At 37.1% G+C, this 18412-nt stretch overlaps 1 protein-coding gene and 1 pseudogene across 1 annotated transcript in view; one reads left to right on the forward strand and one right to left on the reverse strand.

Moving 5' to 3' along the window:
* Positions 1-18048, reverse strand: part of LOC118885464 (zinc finger protein 607-like) — a 57884-nt gene extending 39836 nt beyond the window's left edge. The window contains 4 exon segments of the mRNA XM_036834099.1: positions 5311-5409; positions 6506-6632; positions 9532-9614; positions 17980-18048. Coding sequence (XP_036689994.1) covers positions 5311-5409; positions 6506-6632; positions 9532-9540 — 235 coding nt within the window. The 5' untranslated portion in view covers positions 9541-9614; positions 17980-18048.
* LOC118885331 lies at positions 7664-8021 on the forward strand (annotated as a pseudogene).
* Positions 18049-18412: the final 364 nt, after the last annotated feature.

Consider the following 18412-nt stretch of genomic DNA (forward strand, 5'->3'; position numbering starts at 1 on the left):
CAGCTACTAGAAAATAATAATTGAGTTTAGCAAGGCTGAAGTATATACAACCAATATGTAAATATGAGCGAACACTCAGGGATTCAGTTTTTAAAAATACAATTTAAAGTAGTATCAAAAATAGGACATAGTGAGGGATATATCTCACAAAAGATATGTAAGATCTGTACACTATAAACTATAAAACACTGCTGAGAAAAGTTAAAGATATAAATAAACGGAGAGACATATCATGTTTATGGAATGTACAACTTGATACTGTTAAGATGTCAATAATTATTGCTGAATTGATTTATAGATTCAATGTAATTCCAGTAAAAATCCCAGCAGACTTTTTTGTGGTCTATGATGAAATTGACAAGCTGATCCTAAAATTTATAGGGAAATGCAAAGGACCTAGAATAGTCAAAACAACTTTGAAAAGACCACAGTACGAGGACTAAATAACACTACTTAATTATAAGACTTATGAAGATACCCTAATCAGCAAGTTGATGTGTCAAGACACGTCAATTAATGGAACAGATGATCAGAAATAGATCTATACATATATGAAAAACTTACTTTCATCATTTCAAAGGCAATAGAGTGAAGAAAGAATAGTCTTTTCAAGAAATGATGCAGGAACAATTGGGATATCCATATGCCAAAAAAGAATCCATACTTTGATAAACAAAAATGAACTAAAAAATGGATCACAGACCTGAATGTAAAACATAAAACTGTAAAACTTTTGGAAGAAAACCGGAAAAAATGTGTGACCTTGGACTAGACAAAGAATTCTTAGATACAACACCAAAAACCAAGATTCATAAAGAATAAATGGATAAACTTGATTTTGTCAAAGTTCAAAACTTCTGTTCTCCCAAGCACACTGCAACAAGAATGAAAGGAAAAAAAAAAAAAAAGAATGAAAGGAAAAATCACAGTAAACAAGAGAATATTCAAAAAGGATATCTTTTAATGTAGAATATGAAAAATAACTTACAAGTTCAATAAGAAAACAAACAACCTAATAAAACAGACAAAAGATTTTAAAAGATACTGCACTAAAGAAGACAGCAAATAAGATACTCAACGTCATTAGTTATTATGGAGAAACAGATTAAAACCACAACAAAATGCCACTATATACTTACTTGAAAGGCCAGAATTAAAAAGATTGACCATACCAATTGTTCATAAGATATGGAGGATCCAGACCTCTCTTACAGCTGGTGGAAATGTGAAATGGTATAGAAACACTGTAAAATAGTTTCTTACAAATTTAAATTTATAATCTTATTTATCTAAATCTAAATTTAAAATCTTACAAATTTAACCATACAATCCAGGCATTCAACTGCTCAGTATTTGGCCAAAAGAAATGAAAGCATATATTCATTCAAAGACTTATAAACAAATGTCTACAGCATCTTAATTTGTTATTGCTAAAAACCAAAAATGTCCATCAGCAGATAATGAGTAAATAAATTGTGGTATAACCAAATACTGGTATAGTACTGAGTAAAATACACATAACAACATGGATGAACTTCAACTTAATTATGCTGACTGAAGGAAGATGAAAAACGTCACACTATCATTCTGTTTGTATAAAACTACAGAAAATGCAATCAACTCTATTGTGACAGAAAGTAGAAAGTAGATCATTGCATACCTAAGGAAGTTGGAGGAAGACAGAGGAGGAAGATTACGAAGGGACAAGAAATGCAAAGTTTTGAAAAAAAATCATTTTAATAGATTCAGATAAAGCATTTGACAAAATTGAACACCCATTCATAGTTAAAAAAAAAATCAGCAAACTAGGAACAAAAGAAAACTACCTCAATTCAACAAAGGTCACAAATGAAAAAACCTACCACAAGGCTTTCTTTTTTTTTTTAAGACTTTCACTTTCTATGCCAACATGAAAAACACAGTAGAGACCAGAAACAGACACAGATACATACAGTGATTTCACTTCTGACAAAGGTGCCAAAGCAATCCAACAGGGAAAGGAGATTCTTTTTTTTTTAAATGGTGCTGGAATAACTGGGTATCCATATGGAAAACATGAGTCCTGAACCCTACTCACAGCGTAATAAAAAATTAACTCAAAATGGATATATAATAGAACTAAACATAAAAGCAAAAATTATAAAAGGTCAAGAAAAAGCAGGGAAAAAACTTTGCCACCTTGGGGTAGGCAAAGATTTCTTGGATAGTATACCCCAAAAAAAATCATTAAAGAGAAATTTGATAAATTGGAATTCATAACAATTTAAAAACTCCTTGTAAGATATTGTTAATAAAATTAATAGGTAAGTCACATTGTGGGAAAAAGTTTTTAATGTTCCAAAAGGACTTCCTTTTGTTCCAAAATAAAGAACAGTTACCCCTCAAATATAAGAAAATAATGATTTCAAATGGCTAAAGATTTGGATAAACACTCCAAAAAATATGAATGATCAGTAAATAAAAGAAACTCAAGATCATTAGTCATCATGGAAATGCAAAAAGATACCACTACATACCAACTATAATGTCTAGAATTTAAAGGACTGACAATAACAAGTGTTGGAAAGGAAATGGAGTAAGTGGAATGGAGCAGTGCAAAATTTCTAAAATTGTTAAACATGCAGTTACTACTCAACAATTCCACTCTTAGGTATTCACCCTATAAAAATACATGTACACAAATATTCATAACAGTTCTACTCATAACTAGTCCCAAACCGGAAACAACACAAAAGTCCATCAGCAGGTGAACAGAAACATAAATTGTGGTCTATCCATACAACAGAATACTACTTAACAAAAAAATGAACAAAGTAGTGATACACGCAACAATATAGACATACCTCAAAGTCATTATACTGACCAATGGGAGCAAAACATAACAGAATATATAATGTATGATTCCATATTTATAAAATTATTTTAAAAGGCTAATCTACTGTACATTGACAGAAAGTTGAGCAGTGGTAGTTTGAATGGGAGTGGGCATGGGGCGTGGAAATTAATTGGGAAGGGAAACAATGGAAACCTTTCATGTACTGTAAATGTTGTGTATCTTGATTATAGTGGGAGATCTGGGTTGTTTACACTTTTTGACCATTAATACACAATGCTGCTATGAGCAACCATGTACAAGCTTTTGTGAGATGTACATTTCCAATTTTCTAGAGTATGTAGCTAGCTATGAAGGAAAGAGATGAGAAGAAAAGCATGGCCTTCATTAGCTTGCAAAACAAGTAAGTCACATGGCATGCCAGAAGATGGAAATTGCTAAAGAAGAAAATGAAATTGGAAAGAAGACTCAGGATGGCTAGGATCAGGGGAACGGCTCACTGCAAAACCCCACTAAAAGCATGATATTTGGGCAAAGATCTAAAGACTATAAGGGAGTGCACCCTATTGACCGGATGGTAACTCCAAGTTTAACATTTTAAGAAAGTGACCAGCTGCTTCCCCATGTGGCTGGACCTTTATTTTAACCTATTTGTGTTTCTGACTCTAAAATGTATTTCTTACAGTTGGATCATGTTTTTTATTTTTAATCCATTCTGCCTACGTTGGTCATTTAAATGGAGTGTACAATTTACCTTTAATATAATTACTGATAGAATTTATGGTTAAAATTTGTTACATATTTTCTATGTGTCTTAGGCCTTTCTTCCCCTTCTGTCTCTTAATTATTACCTTCTTTTGTGTTAAACAGATATGTTCTAGGATGCCATTTGATTTCCTTTATTGTTTCTTTTGGTATATATTTTTTAGTTATTTTCTTAATGGTTTTCCTGGGAATTACAATTAACATCTTAATCTGTAACAATTTAAATCTGATCAATACCATCTTAATTATAATATTATAAAAAACTATGCTCCTGAATAGTTCCATTCATTCCCCAAGCCATGATAATTTAAATGCTTAAAAAAAATAAACAGAAGAGGGAGCTCTTAAAATCACAAATTTAGAAAAGGCATCCAGAATCTTGACTCCTTTCTCAAAATTGAGGAAAACTAATCTCATATATAAATGACCCCCCACCCCCGCAAAAAGGCCCAAGGTCAACTTCTATACAAGAAATTATATGACTAAAGTTAATGACAGTTATAGAGACAACATATATACATCTAAAGCAAATGCCCTGAAAACAGGGAAAAAACTATACCATACTATTCAATAACATGCTAAAAGACAAGAAAAAACTTTTAGATATGAAAAATCATAAATGAGATTTAGAAAAACTCAGAATTGGGTGATAGAGCTCACAAGTAAATTTCAAATAAATGAAAAATAATGAAAGAATACCAACCTAGAAAGAATATGAGAATAAATCCAACAGATCAATGTTAACACAAATAAGAATAAAGAAATATTTGAAAAGGATATGAAAATGAATTACAATTTAACCTATAGTTGTTTTATCTAGGCTTCTGTGTAAGTCTTATGATTAAAGAAAAGGTGAAAATCATATTTAAAAACAAAGACAAAAACCTGAATCAGATTAGGGATCCTAACTCCTCTTAGAAAACAATTCTACTAATTCTTCATAAGGATCCACAAAATCTAATAGGATTTTTCCTTCCTAACATACTAGCTTCATGTCCTGTTAGTCACCATTCACTAACTGATCTAGATGCTACTCCTCAAACACGCAAACCTCATCCCCCTTGAGGGCCTTTGCATGTGTCGTTCACTCTCCTTAGATGCGCTCTCGTACAGTCAAAAAGCCTGTGACCTTACTTCATGTCTCTGCACAAATGTTAGAAAAGGGTTCTTGATGATGCTACCTTACCTAAATTTGCTGTGTTCTTTGTTAGTGTCCTTCATAACATATTTCACTACCTTATATTATTTATCTATTTATTTCATGTTAATTTCTCCCTTAACATGGTATAATCTCCATTACTGCAAGAACATTATCTGCCCTATTCAGTATTACTGGGTTGATTGTGCCAAGCACAGTGCCAGCTCAGACTATTCAAATATTTTCCAGATATAGGAATGAATGTATTTTTAGACAAGAGTCACATTGAAAAAGAGGATCTGCAAAGAATCTGGTCCAAAATACAGGTAAATGGCTACACCGTGGAAGGAAAGTGAGTAGCATGAAATTGGGAGGGGAATATGAGAAAAATAACATGGTGAATGACTAATGAGGTTAAGATGAAGTTGAGATACTTCCTCTTCACATTACAAGACTTTCCTTCACTGAGAAGGGAGATTTCCAACTAATGTTTCAAGGATGTGTTTACCAAGTGTATTTACCACCTGGGCTATCACTTATACAAATGACTTCTGCCTGACCTGCTCTTACTTACCTGTACACCAACTTCTTGTTTCTTCTCTCATAACCATCCAGGGTTCTTTTCCTTGCTCCAGTAAGGTAATTACATTTGGCTTAGAAATGGAATGGCCTGCTTTAAAGAAAAAAGAATGCCACAGGTTGGAGAAATAAATTGTAACTAGTCAAGGTAAAATTATAATTATGATAATAAAAGATCATAATGATATTGACTATTTTAGAGAAGAATGAGAAAATTAAAGAATAAGAGGTCAGTTAGGTAAGGTAAAGTTTTTGTTTTGCTGTATTTAAAATTCAAACTCATATGTCCTCTAACTCTAGAGGGCAAACATAATGTGGTTAAAAACATATTCTGAAGCCTGGGATCAATTCCTGCCTTTGCTACCTTCCAGCTGGGTATAACCTCGAATAATTCACTTCAACCCACTATACCTCAGTATTCTCATTTATAAAATGGGGATAATAATAGTACTGTTGGGGGAATTAAATCAGTTAATACTCTCAGTTATTTTAATCAGCTAAATCACATAATGCTCTTAGAATAATGACTACTACACAGTAATCAAAATGTTAGCTATTAACATTATTCTTATGCTCTAATGTCACTAGAGGATACAAGAAAAGAGAGCTATAAGATATTCATTCCATTTTGAATGTAATTTTCATGGATTACAACTTTCAACCACAAATCAGATGAACTCTGTTGTAAGAAATGAACTGCTTTTGGTACAGTTTTAAATAAATTCCAATTATGCAATCCATCACCATATAAATTGTAGAGGCTCTTTTGATACTGAGAGCAATTCAGGACCCTCTGTCAAGCTGATATCCCTGAAACTGTTTCAGATCTTAAAATGGAGTATTAGAGCAATCTGGAGCACAAATGAATAAAAAACTTGGATCCTTTGACCATGGTTATACAGTATATGCCACAAATATCTAATTTAGCTGCTTGGTCATTATGGAAGAGATGCAAATATAAAAAAAGAACACATGGAGATACGAATATGATTGAAGGATAGGGAAGATGAAGGTGTTTAATGGAGCTGCCATTTCTAACCTGACAAAGCTCAGACCACTTTTTTGGGAAGAGGAAAAACAAATTTAACTAGTTTCTTGAAAGGCAGCCCTGAAAATTACAGTAGAAAAAATACACAGCCTATAGAGCAGATTCTAAATTAATCTAAATTATTTGAAGCAGATGAACATACCCAGTGAGACCAAGTTACCATAGTTCTCCATCATCACATCCCGGTACAAAGTCTTCTGAATGAGGTCAAGACATTCCCACTCCTGCTGAGAGAAGCCTATGGCCACATCACTGAATGTCAGTGATCCCTGAAACAGTAAACACCATGTATCACTGGGAAAATTAAAGAAAATACTTTGAAAGCAGAAGCAGAGGAGTTGATGGACTTCTCCGCAGGAAAAGAGAAAATGAAAGCATGTAGGCTGGCAATCTATGATGTGGAAGGAGACTTAAGCACAAGGTATACATATTTTTCAAGAAGCCTGCCAACACAGGTCAAATGTCTTCCGTATTCTGGGATACTTCTAAATACCTGAACCATTTGGAAATGGACAAAATAATGTTTCCCTCCTAAATTAAAAAGCGTATACAAGAATAATGTCCAAATGGTATCTGCCTCAAAATTCTCAATAAATAAATATTTCTCCAAATTTTAAAAACTGGGTTGCATAAAATTAATACGATTTTCTTCAAGTATCAAGTACTATTATGTTAGATCTTGCCATAAGCATTTTTGCTTGATTCAATAAATCCATTTATTATTTTGGCATATGACATTGTATTTTATAAATAAATCAGATTTAATCATTTATACAATTAGATGCACAACATTTGGAAGGTTTTCCACAACTGTAAGGTTCTATTTTCACCAACTACATATAATGATATGCATTTTTGTTGCCATCTACCATCTCTCACTGAACACTTTCCTTATTCTGAGTGTAGTAGGTAACCTCATTGATTACCAATGATCTCCATTTCCTGGTATTTATGTCCTGATGTAATCCTCTCCCTTTGAATGTGGTCTGAACCCAGTGAGAGAGAATTATTTCTAACAAATAGAATATAGAAAAGTGATGGAATGTCACGTCCAACATTAGCTTATAAAAAACTATGATTTCCACATTGCTTATTCTCTCTTGCTGTCTCACTTGGTCACTCTGATGAAGCCAGCTACCACGTGTGAGCTGCCCTAAGAAGAGCCCCACATAATAAAGCCCTTTTGGAGGAAGACGCGGTCGCCGCTGCAGCGGAGCCTCGGGCCGCCCGCTCCTGCTCCTGACTCACTGCAGTTCGCTCTCGCAGAGGAACACGTTGTTTAGGAAGCCGCGCCGCAGCTATGGCTTTTAAAGATACCGGAAAGACTCCCATGGAGCCCGAGGTGGCGATTCACCAGATTAGAATCACCCTCAACAGCCGCAACGTGAAATCTTTGAAGAAGGTATGTGCTGATCTGATCAGAGGCGCGAAGGAAAAGAATCTCAAAGTGAAAGGACCGGTTCGGATGCCTACCAAGACTGAGAATAACTACAAGGAAAACTCCTTGTGGTGAAGGTTCTAAGACTTGGGATCGTTTCCAGATGAGGATCCACAAGCGACTCACTGACCTGCACAGTCCTTCTGAGATTGTCAAGCTGATCACTTCCATCAGTATTGAGCCAGGAGTCGAGGCTGAAGTCACCACTGCAGATGCTTAAATCAACGTTTTTAATAAATTGATAATCAGTTGTTAAATATTGTTGACTTTTATTCATAATACTGACAGGTCTTAGGAATAGAGTTGTGCTATGGAATTCATTCCACCTTTTAAGTAGAATAATTAAAATTAGATGGGTAGCCTATGTTTTACTCTTTTTCATTATATGTTCCAGGGGCCACTAAATTAGTTTACACTTGATATTATTTGAAAACTGAATTGTATTAGCTAAATAACATGTGAGACCTTGTGTTAATGATGAATATATACAGTTCTGGCTGCCTATTGGAGCTTTTCCAGAGAACATGTGTCTGGGTTCTACTCTGGAAAATCCGATTTAATTGATATGGGGTACTATCAAAAGTTTCTGGGGGTGATTCTAATGTGTACAGCCATGGTTAAGAACCTAATGTACTAGAGGGCAAGTAACTCAGGGAAAATAGATCTTAAATTTCAGCCCTGGCTCTGCCAGTTTGTCATAACTCCTTTTAAACTTGGCAAATTTCAAAATGTTTTTGAAACTTTGTTAATAAATTTTATAGACCAAAAAAACAAAACAAAACAAACAATAAAAACAATAAACCAAGAGCAGTCGCCAGCCAACAGCTACTGAGGCAGTGAGGCCCTCAATCCAACAGCCATGAAGAACTGGATCAAGTCAACAACCACTTCAATGAGTTCGGATGCAGATCCACTCAAAGATGAGCTTTAAAATGACTGCAACCCTGACCAACACATTATAACCCTGTAAGAGACCCAGAGCAGGAGAGCCAAGCTAAGCAACATCCAGATATCTAACTCACTGAAACTGTGAGATAAATGTTTACTGCTTTAAGATGCTATGTTTCAGAGTAACTAATTAAGCACTAAAAGATAATTCATTGATTTAAATGATACTGAAGAAGGCTGGTCAATTATACAGATGTTACACAAACTTAGCAAGTCTCGTTCAACAACAAAATAGCCTTAGTATTTATGTCTCATGGCTTTCCTACCAAATCTGTGACCTCCATGTTCAAAGCCCAAATCATATACTCATCCATACAAAGCAGGAACTTCATACCATATTAAGATTCAGGTCATTCAATGATAAATTCCACCTCATCTACCTGGAAATCTCGGATCTGTGGAAAACTTCAAAGTCTTACCATGGATAGTTAAACAGAACCATTGTCTCCATCTCCAAACTACAGATCTGACCTGCATAGCATAAATTTCTACTTCAAAGAACTTAACCCCACTATTCCATCACTGCCCTTAATTGAAGAATGGGCACTAAAAATATATTGAAAATTTTGGACAATAATTACATGAACACTAGTTAGTTTTGAATGGGCCAAACAGAGACAGTGCCAGGTAATTTGGCCACATATTTCTCTGGAACAATAGCTAGGAAACAGGTTATTTGAGGGAACTTTCTGTTGGGAAACATCAGGAAAATTAATGAAAATACTTACATGACCAAAAAAAAATATACACATATTTCAACAAGGAGAGAAACATCAACTTACATGGGCCATGGTTTTAGACCTGCAAGAGCTGATCAGTCCTCTGGGCTCCTTTACCAGAAAAGCAGAGTCCAGAAAACCCAGACCTGGGAGAAGAGAAAGACCTTGAGACCAGTTGTACTTTAGTGTTTCCTCACTGGGCTTAAGTTAATGTTACCATTTATGCTCTTCCATTCCAGATTCCAAATTACTTCGTATCACACACAACTTGGGTAAGTTAGGATTCTGGACAAATCCATTTCCTCACTCAATTCCTAGGGGTCTCAGCTGCAGAGGCATTTCTGCATTGAAACCAGACTCAGATACTTCAGCAGAAAATTTTCTGGCCAATGTACCATTGTTATCAGGTTGACGTGAACCTAAGATTGGGCAGCTCTGTCTTGCTCTGAGCAGATATTCCTCTTTCCATTCCCAACTTCAAGAGAGAAAAGAGGCCACATAATCCAAATCAGAACCACTTTCGTGGCCTTGAAAGTGGGTGCAGCTGATCAAAATATTAAGAGATGGACAAGGAATGTTCAGCATTCTGAGTCCAGCAAAGCTTATTAGTTAAATATATGACAGACCAATATTATACTAGAATATACAAATAGTCATTAAAAGTTAAATTGGGAAGAATATTTAAGGACATGGAAAATGTTCCATATATAATGTCAATAGAAAAGTAAGGTTGACTAATATATTTCTATTTATAAAATATAAGAGCATATTAATCAATACAGAGAAAAGAATGACAATCATAAAACAGAAAATAGAAAAGTTTGGAAATTTATATGGCCATATATTAACAGCTATTATATTTTTGGTTATGTTTTTATTGTTTTGTTTTTTAGGGGGTGCTTTTAGAAATGAATCACTGGGTATTCAGTTGTTTTTAGTTCATACATGAAACAATCAAATAAAACTAGTGAAGACATAAATTATACCTTTGCCATGATCAGAATTTGACATTGGCAATCCCTATCTTTTTGCTTAGGTCTTGAGTTTTGTTTTTTTTTTAAGGTTACTTCATAATCATTATAACAATTGACATAGGAACTTGAAATTTTTTTTTTTTAATTTATTTGTTGCTGCACACGGGCTTTCTCTAGTTGCGGCGAGCGGGGGCTACTTTTCGTTGCAGTGCACAGGCTTCTCATTGCAGTGGCTTCTCTTGTTGCAGTGCACAGGATCTAGAGGGCAGGCTCAGTAGCTGTGACGCATGGGCTTAGTTGCTCTGCAGCATGTGGGATCTTCCCCAACCAGGGCTCGAACCCATGTCCCCTGCATTGGCAGGCGGATTCTTAACCACTGTGCCACCAGGTAAGTCCAAAATATGTTTTTTTTAATTTGTTAAGGCGAAGACATCCACAAAGTTCTTTGTTCTTTAAATTCAGATCATTGGGACGTCTCTGGCAGTCCAGTGGTTAAGACTTCACCTTCCAGGGACTTCCCTGGTGGCACAGTGTATAAGACTCCATGCTCCCAATGCAGGGGACCCACGTTCTATCCCTGGTCAGGGAACTAGATCCCACATGCATGCCGCAACTAAGAGTTCACATGTCACAATTAAGGAGCCTGCAAGCCGCAACTAAGGAGCTGGTGAGCCGCAGCTAAGGAGCCCTCCTGCCACAAGTAAGACCAGTGTAACCAAATAAATAAATAAATATTAAAAAAAAAAAAAGACTTCGCCTGCCAATGCAGGGGGTGCGGGTTCGATCCCTGGTTGGGGAGCTAAGATCCCACATGCCTTGGGGCCAAAAAACCAAGAAGCAATATTGTAACAAACTCAATAAAGACTTTAAAAATGGTCCACATCACAAAACTTTTAAAAAATTTTTTTAAATAAATAAATTCAGATCATTTTACTATATGGCTTATATTTTGTTTCCTTTGGATCCCAATATCTCATTTTATAATTTCTTCTCAGTTATGTTGGAATTCTGGCCACAAAAAACTTGGTAACAGTCCCTGAGTAATCTCTTTTGTGAAGTGATGACATCTCAATACAGCTTTATTTCAGATCTTTTCAACAGAAGAATTTATCTTGTTTCTGAACCTGTCAGTTTTGTCATGATATCCTCCAAATAGCTGCTGAATTATCTTACCTATTAATTTTGCTATACATCTAGTATTATTAGAATGAAATCTACAAAATATAAAGGTTATAGTAAAAAATCCACTTATTGTCATACAGATCCCATGTGTTCAGTATTATTTGTTTATATGCTTACTGTCACTATAGTCACACTGATGTCTCCTTTAGGCAGGTCACCTAACTCTCACCAGTGGCCTTTATCACACACTACCTTTCAATTATTCCTATTCAGATTTTAACTTCCTTCACAGATTATAAGTACTCTGAAGGAAGTAATTATGTCCTTTTAGTGACTGTATTACTTCAAATATTATACTTTCCAGGTCTGGCATATTTTAAACAATTAAAAGAAGTATGATTTTTGACTATAAAGTACCACTTTTAGAAAAATTTTAAAGGAAATAACTTATAGAAGTCCACAAGGTATATGCACAAGAATGTTCATCAGAGAATAATTTTTTATTTTTTTTTATTTTTTTTTAAATTTTTTTTTTAATGACTGATTTAAACATACCAATCAAAGGGGGTTCTATCAGAGATTCTTTTTTTTTTTTTTTTTTTTAACAAAGCAATCCCTCCAGGACATTCTTTTTTTTTTAATTAATTAATTAATTTTTATTTTTGGCTGTGTTGGGTCTTCGTCTCTGTGCGAGGGCTCTCCCTAGCTGCGGCAAGCGGGGGCCACTCCTCATCGCGGTGCGCGGGCCTCTCACTATCGCGGCCTCTCCTGTTATGGAGCACGGGCTCCAGACGCGCAGGCTCAGCAATTGTGGCTCACGGGCCCAGCCGCTCCGCAGCACGCGGGATCTTCCCAGACCAGGGCTCGAACCCGCGTCCCCTGCACTGGCAGGCAGATTCTCAACCACTGCGCCACCAGGGAAGCCCAGAGAATAATTTTTGATAGTCCAAAATTAAAAACATAAAAATCTCACAGCAGGCAAACAGGTTAACTATATTATAGTCTGCTATATTGTGACATACTATGCCATTCTTTTTTTTTTTTATTTATTTTTGGCTGCATTGGGTCTTTGCTGCTGCACGTGGGCTTTCTCTAGTTGCCGTGAGCGGGGGCTGCTCTTTGTTGCAGTACGCGTGCTTCTCACTGCGGTGGCTTCTCTTGTTGCTGAGCACGGGCTCTAGGCGCGCGGGCTTCAGTAGTTGTGGCAAAAGGTCTAACTAGTTGTGGCTCGTGGGCTCTAGAACGCAGGCTCAGTAGTTGTGGCTTGTGGACTTAGTTGTTCTGCAGCAGGCGGGATCTTCCCAGACCAGGGCTTGAACCCGTTTCCCCTGCATTGGCAGGCGGATTCTTAACCACTGCGCCACCAGGGAAGTCCCCCTATGCCATTCTTAATAAGAATGATATTAAACCATATAATTGATGGAAAACAATATTAAAAGAATTGCTCGGTGAAGAAGGCAGGTCTAAAAAATTATGCATAATTTAAGAGGTGGCATCCCGTTGAAATTAAGAAAAATATTTCAATGCCGATTTCCTCATCAGCAAAGTATGGATAAAAATATCACATATGATATATGACTAGTTTGAAGACTAGGCAAAATAATTCAAATACACACTAAATTGTATATCATGATGACTAATGTAAATTATCTATCATTATTGAAGAAGAAAATCATTCCATGTTCCTTAATCTTTTATTATAAAAGGAAGCTAACTCTGGTGCTTCCTGGTTTTATTATATTAAAACTTGTGCTTCTTGGGCGTCCTCTTTCTTCTAGTTCTGAAATTTAAAATTTTAGGAGGTACGTTTGACAAAACAGATTTCTGCTTAATAAAATCATTAATTAAAAAGAGACAGAGAGAGATTATCAGACAAGAAAAGAGAAAATGTCCCCTTCCTCAGTCCCCAGCAGCTATAGAGAGCAAGAAAAACTGTTCAGAATCATAAACCTGTTCAAAGAACATCATGATAAAACTGGGAAAACTAACTGGAGAACGAATCTTATTCTTCACACAATATAGAGATTTATGTAAATATTTATAAATATAATCTTTATTTTCTGGTATAACAACTATGTTTGGAAATATTGTTTGTACTTGTAAGACACCTGGAAATCAGAGATTAGTGTTATTTTTTCTAAAAATAAGCTTAAATCTCTAAATTATTAACTCTGAAAGCATGTCTTACTTAGTAATATGGTGCCCTGGTAATTAAGTTTTAAATAACATTTGTAATAACTAAAAGGTTTAACTACTTGTAATGCTTTTCACACAAGATTCTCTGCCCTTCCCTCTTCTCCCTACATGTACAGGGGTATAAAGAAAACTATCATTGGATTAGATTTCTTTTTTGAACTATGAGTTGGACTTTGTCTTCTTTATTTGATCAATTTTATTCTGCCAAAACAAAACCATACAAAATTGGAAAAATACACACCAAAATGTTAAAGTGATTATCTCTAAGCAGGGAGATCATGGGTTATCCTTGCTTTCTTCTCAGTAAATTCCCTAAAGAAATGAAAATTTTTTGCAATAAGCCTGTATTAATTCCATCATCCTAAATAAAATATAAAGATATTTCAAAGTATTAAAATATTTATAGACATCACTTTGGGAAGAGGCCATATATTCCTCATTTAAAAAATTTGTTAATATGACAATGAAAAAAAAATCAATGTGATTAAAATAAATACCACTTAAGGGAATTCCCTGGTGGTCCAGTGGTTAGGACCCCATGCTTCCACTGCAGAGGACCCAGGTTTGATCCCTAGTCAGGGAACTAAAATCCCGCATAGTAGTGTACTAGCACAAAAACAGAAATATAGATCAATGGAACACGATGGAAAGCCCAGAGATAAACCCATGCACCTATGGTCACCTAATCTATGACAAAGGAGACAAGACTACACAATGGAGAAAAGAGCCTCTTCAATAAGTGGTGCTGGGAAAACTGGACAGCTACATGTAAAAGAATGAAATTAGAACAGTCCCTAACACCATACACAAAAATAAACTCAAAATGCATTAAAGACCTAAATGTAAGGCCAGACACTACAAAACTCTTAGAGGAAAACATAGGCAGAACACTCTTTTACATAAATTGCAGAAAGATCTTTTTTGACCCACCTCCTAGAGTAATGAAAATAAAAACAAAAATAAACAAATGGGACCCAATTAAACTTAAAAGCTTTTGCACAGCAAACCATAAACAAGACGAAAAGACAATGGGAGAAAATATTTGCAAGTGAAGCAACTGACAAAGGATTAATCTCCAAAATATACAAACAGCTCATGCAGCTCAATATCAAAAAAAACAAACAACCCGGGCTTCCCTGGTGGTGCAGTGGTTGAGAGTCCACCTGCCAATGCAGGGGACACGGGTTCGAGCCCTGGTCTGGGAAGATCCCACATGCCGCGGAGCAACTAGGCCCGTGAGCCACAACTACTGAGCCTGCGCGTCTGGAGCCTGTGCTCCGCAACAAGAGAGGCTGCGATAATGAGAGGCCCGCGCACCGCGATGAAGAGTGGCCCCCACTTGCCGCAACTGGAGAAAGCCCTCACGCAGAAATGAAGACCCAACACAGCCATAAATAAATAAATAAACCCAAAGTTTAAAAAAAAAAACAAACAAAAAAAACAAACAACCCAATCAAAAAGTGGGCGGAAGACCTAAATAGACATTTCTCCAAAGAAGACATACAGATGGCCAACAGACACAGGAAAAGATGCTTAACATCACTAATTATTAGAGAAATGTAAATCAAAACTACAGTGAGGTATCACCTCACACTGGTCAGAATGGCCATCATCAAAAAATCTACAAACAATAAATGCCGGAGAGGGTGTGGAGAAAAGGGAACCTTCTTACACTGTTGGTGGGAATGTAAATTGATACAGCCACTATGGAGAACAGTATGGAGGTTCCTTAAAAAACTAAAAATAGGGGACTTCCCTAGTGGCGCAGTGGTTAAGAATCCGCTGGCCAATGCAGGGGACACGGGTTCAATCCCTGGTCCAGGAAGATCCCACCTGCCGCGGAGCAACTAAGCCCGTGCAACACAACTACTTAGCCTGTGCTCTAGAGCCCATGAGCCACAACTACTGAGCCTGCGTGCCACAACTACTGAAGCCCACGTGCCTAGAGCCCGTGCTCCGCAACAAGAGAAGCCACCGCGATGAGAAGCCCGTGCACCACAAAGAAGAGTAGCCCCCTCTCGCCGCAACTAGAGAAAGCCCACGCACAGCAACAAAGACCCAACACAGCCCAAAATAAATAAATAAATAAATAAATAAATAAAGTTTATTTTAAAAAAACTAAAAACAGAACTACCATATGACCCAGCAATCCCACTACTGGGCATATACCAGGAGAAAACCATAATCAAAAAGATACATGCACTCCAATGTTCATTGCAGCACTATTTACAATAGCCAGGACATGGAAGCAACCTAAATGTCCATCAACAGAGGAATGGACAAAGAAGATGTGGTACATATACAATGGAATATTACTCAGCCATAAAAAGGAATGAAATTGTGTCATTTGCAGAGACATGGATGGACCTACAGACTGTCATACAGAGTGAAGTAGGTCAGAAAAACAAATATCGTATATTAACACATATATGTGGAATCTAGAAAAATGGTAAAGAGGATCTTATCTGCAAAGCAGAAATAGAGGCTCAGACATAGAGAACAAACGTATGGATACCAAGGGGGAGGGAGAGTGAGATGAATTGGGAGATTGGAATTGACATATATACACTACTATGTATAAAATAGATAACTAATGAGAACCAACTGCAAAGCACAGGGAACTCTACTCCGTGCTCTGTGGTGACCTAAATGGGAAGGAAATCCAAAAAAGAGGGGATGTATGTATACGTATGGCTGATCCACTTTGCTGTACAGCAGAAACTGACACAGCAGTGTAAAGCAACTATACTCCAATAAAAATAAATAAATAAAATAAATACCACTTAAGTATATTCACTTCTTGAATATCCTTTAGCTGTACTGCACTGATATAATTAGAGACATTTCCCTATAAACACTCTAACATCAATGGAAAAGGAAATTGCCTTTGCAAATTAATGTGAATATGTGTACCAAATAGGTAGAAAAGTTCTGGGTACACAGAAAATGCTCAATAAATGTGGCTAAACATTTTCATTCTTCTCTGAAAAACCAATTAAACTATCATTTTGGATATAATCCTTGCAAAAGTTTTTACAAAATTCTCTTTTTAAAATGAGCTGCATATATAATTTCAAATTTTCTTGACTACTATTATCTACATATTAAGATTGCTTAACATTAGATCATAGCCATTTTTTTTCTTGTAACGGCTCTTATAAATAGGAATTTTATTATCTACATAATATTCTATCTCATGGATATCGTGTGATTTTCTTAACCATTCCATTAGTATAATCATTAATTTTGTGCAAAATCATCCCAAGGTATAACGGTCTTCAATTGCATATCAATTACCCAGGTCTAATCTTTTGGGTTATCACACCTTTGAAAAATGCATTTTTCCAAATATATGCAGTAATTCTATACAAGCACAAGGCATTTGTGGTCCCCTGTAGGCCCCAAAATACAAAGGACCCCTGGATCAGAACACTTGTTCTGGAAAACTAGCGTCCACGTAGCCCTTTGACATGCAAGCACTCAACACATTAACATCATATTTTCATCACTGATTTATAGAATCTGAAGGGTAAATGACACAGAATAAAGACAATGTTGAGCATTTATTGTGTGCCACCCTTCAAGACTACTAAACCTACTAAACCTCATACCTATAACCAGAATTAAGTAGGATTGTGCGATCTGTATCAGGGCTCACAGGTTTCTCCCGTCAGAGCTCATAGTTTCATACTCAAATGCTTTCATACTCAAATACATAAATGAGCCCCAGAGAACTGCCAGGGAGGGTAATCCGAGGAAGGAATCCTAATCCTGGGAGTCTTTTTATCCATACGTTCCTAGGAGCCTGTCTCAGGGGCAATTCTTGATTTAAAATTCCGATCTCAGCGGCTGGTATGTACTTTCTTGCTGGAAGGTGTCTGCAGGACTCAAAACCAGATTTCCCAACTCCGCCCACATTCTTTGGGAGAAGTACATGTTTGAGAGAAGCCTAGAAGCAGCAAAGGGGAAAAAGAGCTTTGTGTCACATGACACCACAGAGCCACTGCAATCCACATTCACAAAGAGGACATGCACCCTCTGTCTCCGTCACACAAGGACGAACACACACCTCTCTCAGTCTCACAATCGCACTCACTCTAAGAGATAAAATTACCCTCCCCGCTGCTCAAGCGCTCACAGCCCCGAGGGGGCGGGCGGACTCGCGTGGCTGCGCTCTGACAGTCCACGCTTTGAGCGCCTCCCGCAATCCCAGTCTCACCGCCACTGGCTGTCCCTCGTGGGCTCCAGCTACGTCTGCGCAGTCGTCTTCGCGGCGACCCAAGCCGGATGCTTCCTCGGACGGGTGCCACTCACGCGCAGTTCGCAACACGGGACACGGAAAAAGAACCGGAAGTCAAAGTCACCTCGCCGTCTGTGGGACGTGAGATTCTAAGCCGTTAAAGTCCTGAATCAAAGCAACCGCCGAACCAGGCCCGGAGACTTCTGGGAGTGAGCGCCAGACTGCGCCTGCGCAGCGCTGGTCTCCCAGCGCCCGGAGGCCCAACCTGAGGCGGAAGGTGGGTTCAGTGGTTCCCAGGGCCAGGAGGCGGCAAGTGAGGGTGGGGCCGGACCAGAGAATTGTGAGGAGGGGCCTGCGGAGCTCTTCCTTTCCGAGGCTTCAGGCCTGCGTGTGAAGGGTCTGCCCAGTTGAA

The sequence above is a fragment of the Balaenoptera musculus genome, chromosome 19 (genome assembly GCF_009873245.2).
Source record: "Balaenoptera musculus isolate JJ_BM4_2016_0621 chromosome 19, mBalMus1.pri.v3, whole genome shotgun sequence".
NCBI lineage: Eukaryota > Metazoa > Chordata > Mammalia > Artiodactyla > Balaenopteridae > Balaenoptera > Balaenoptera musculus.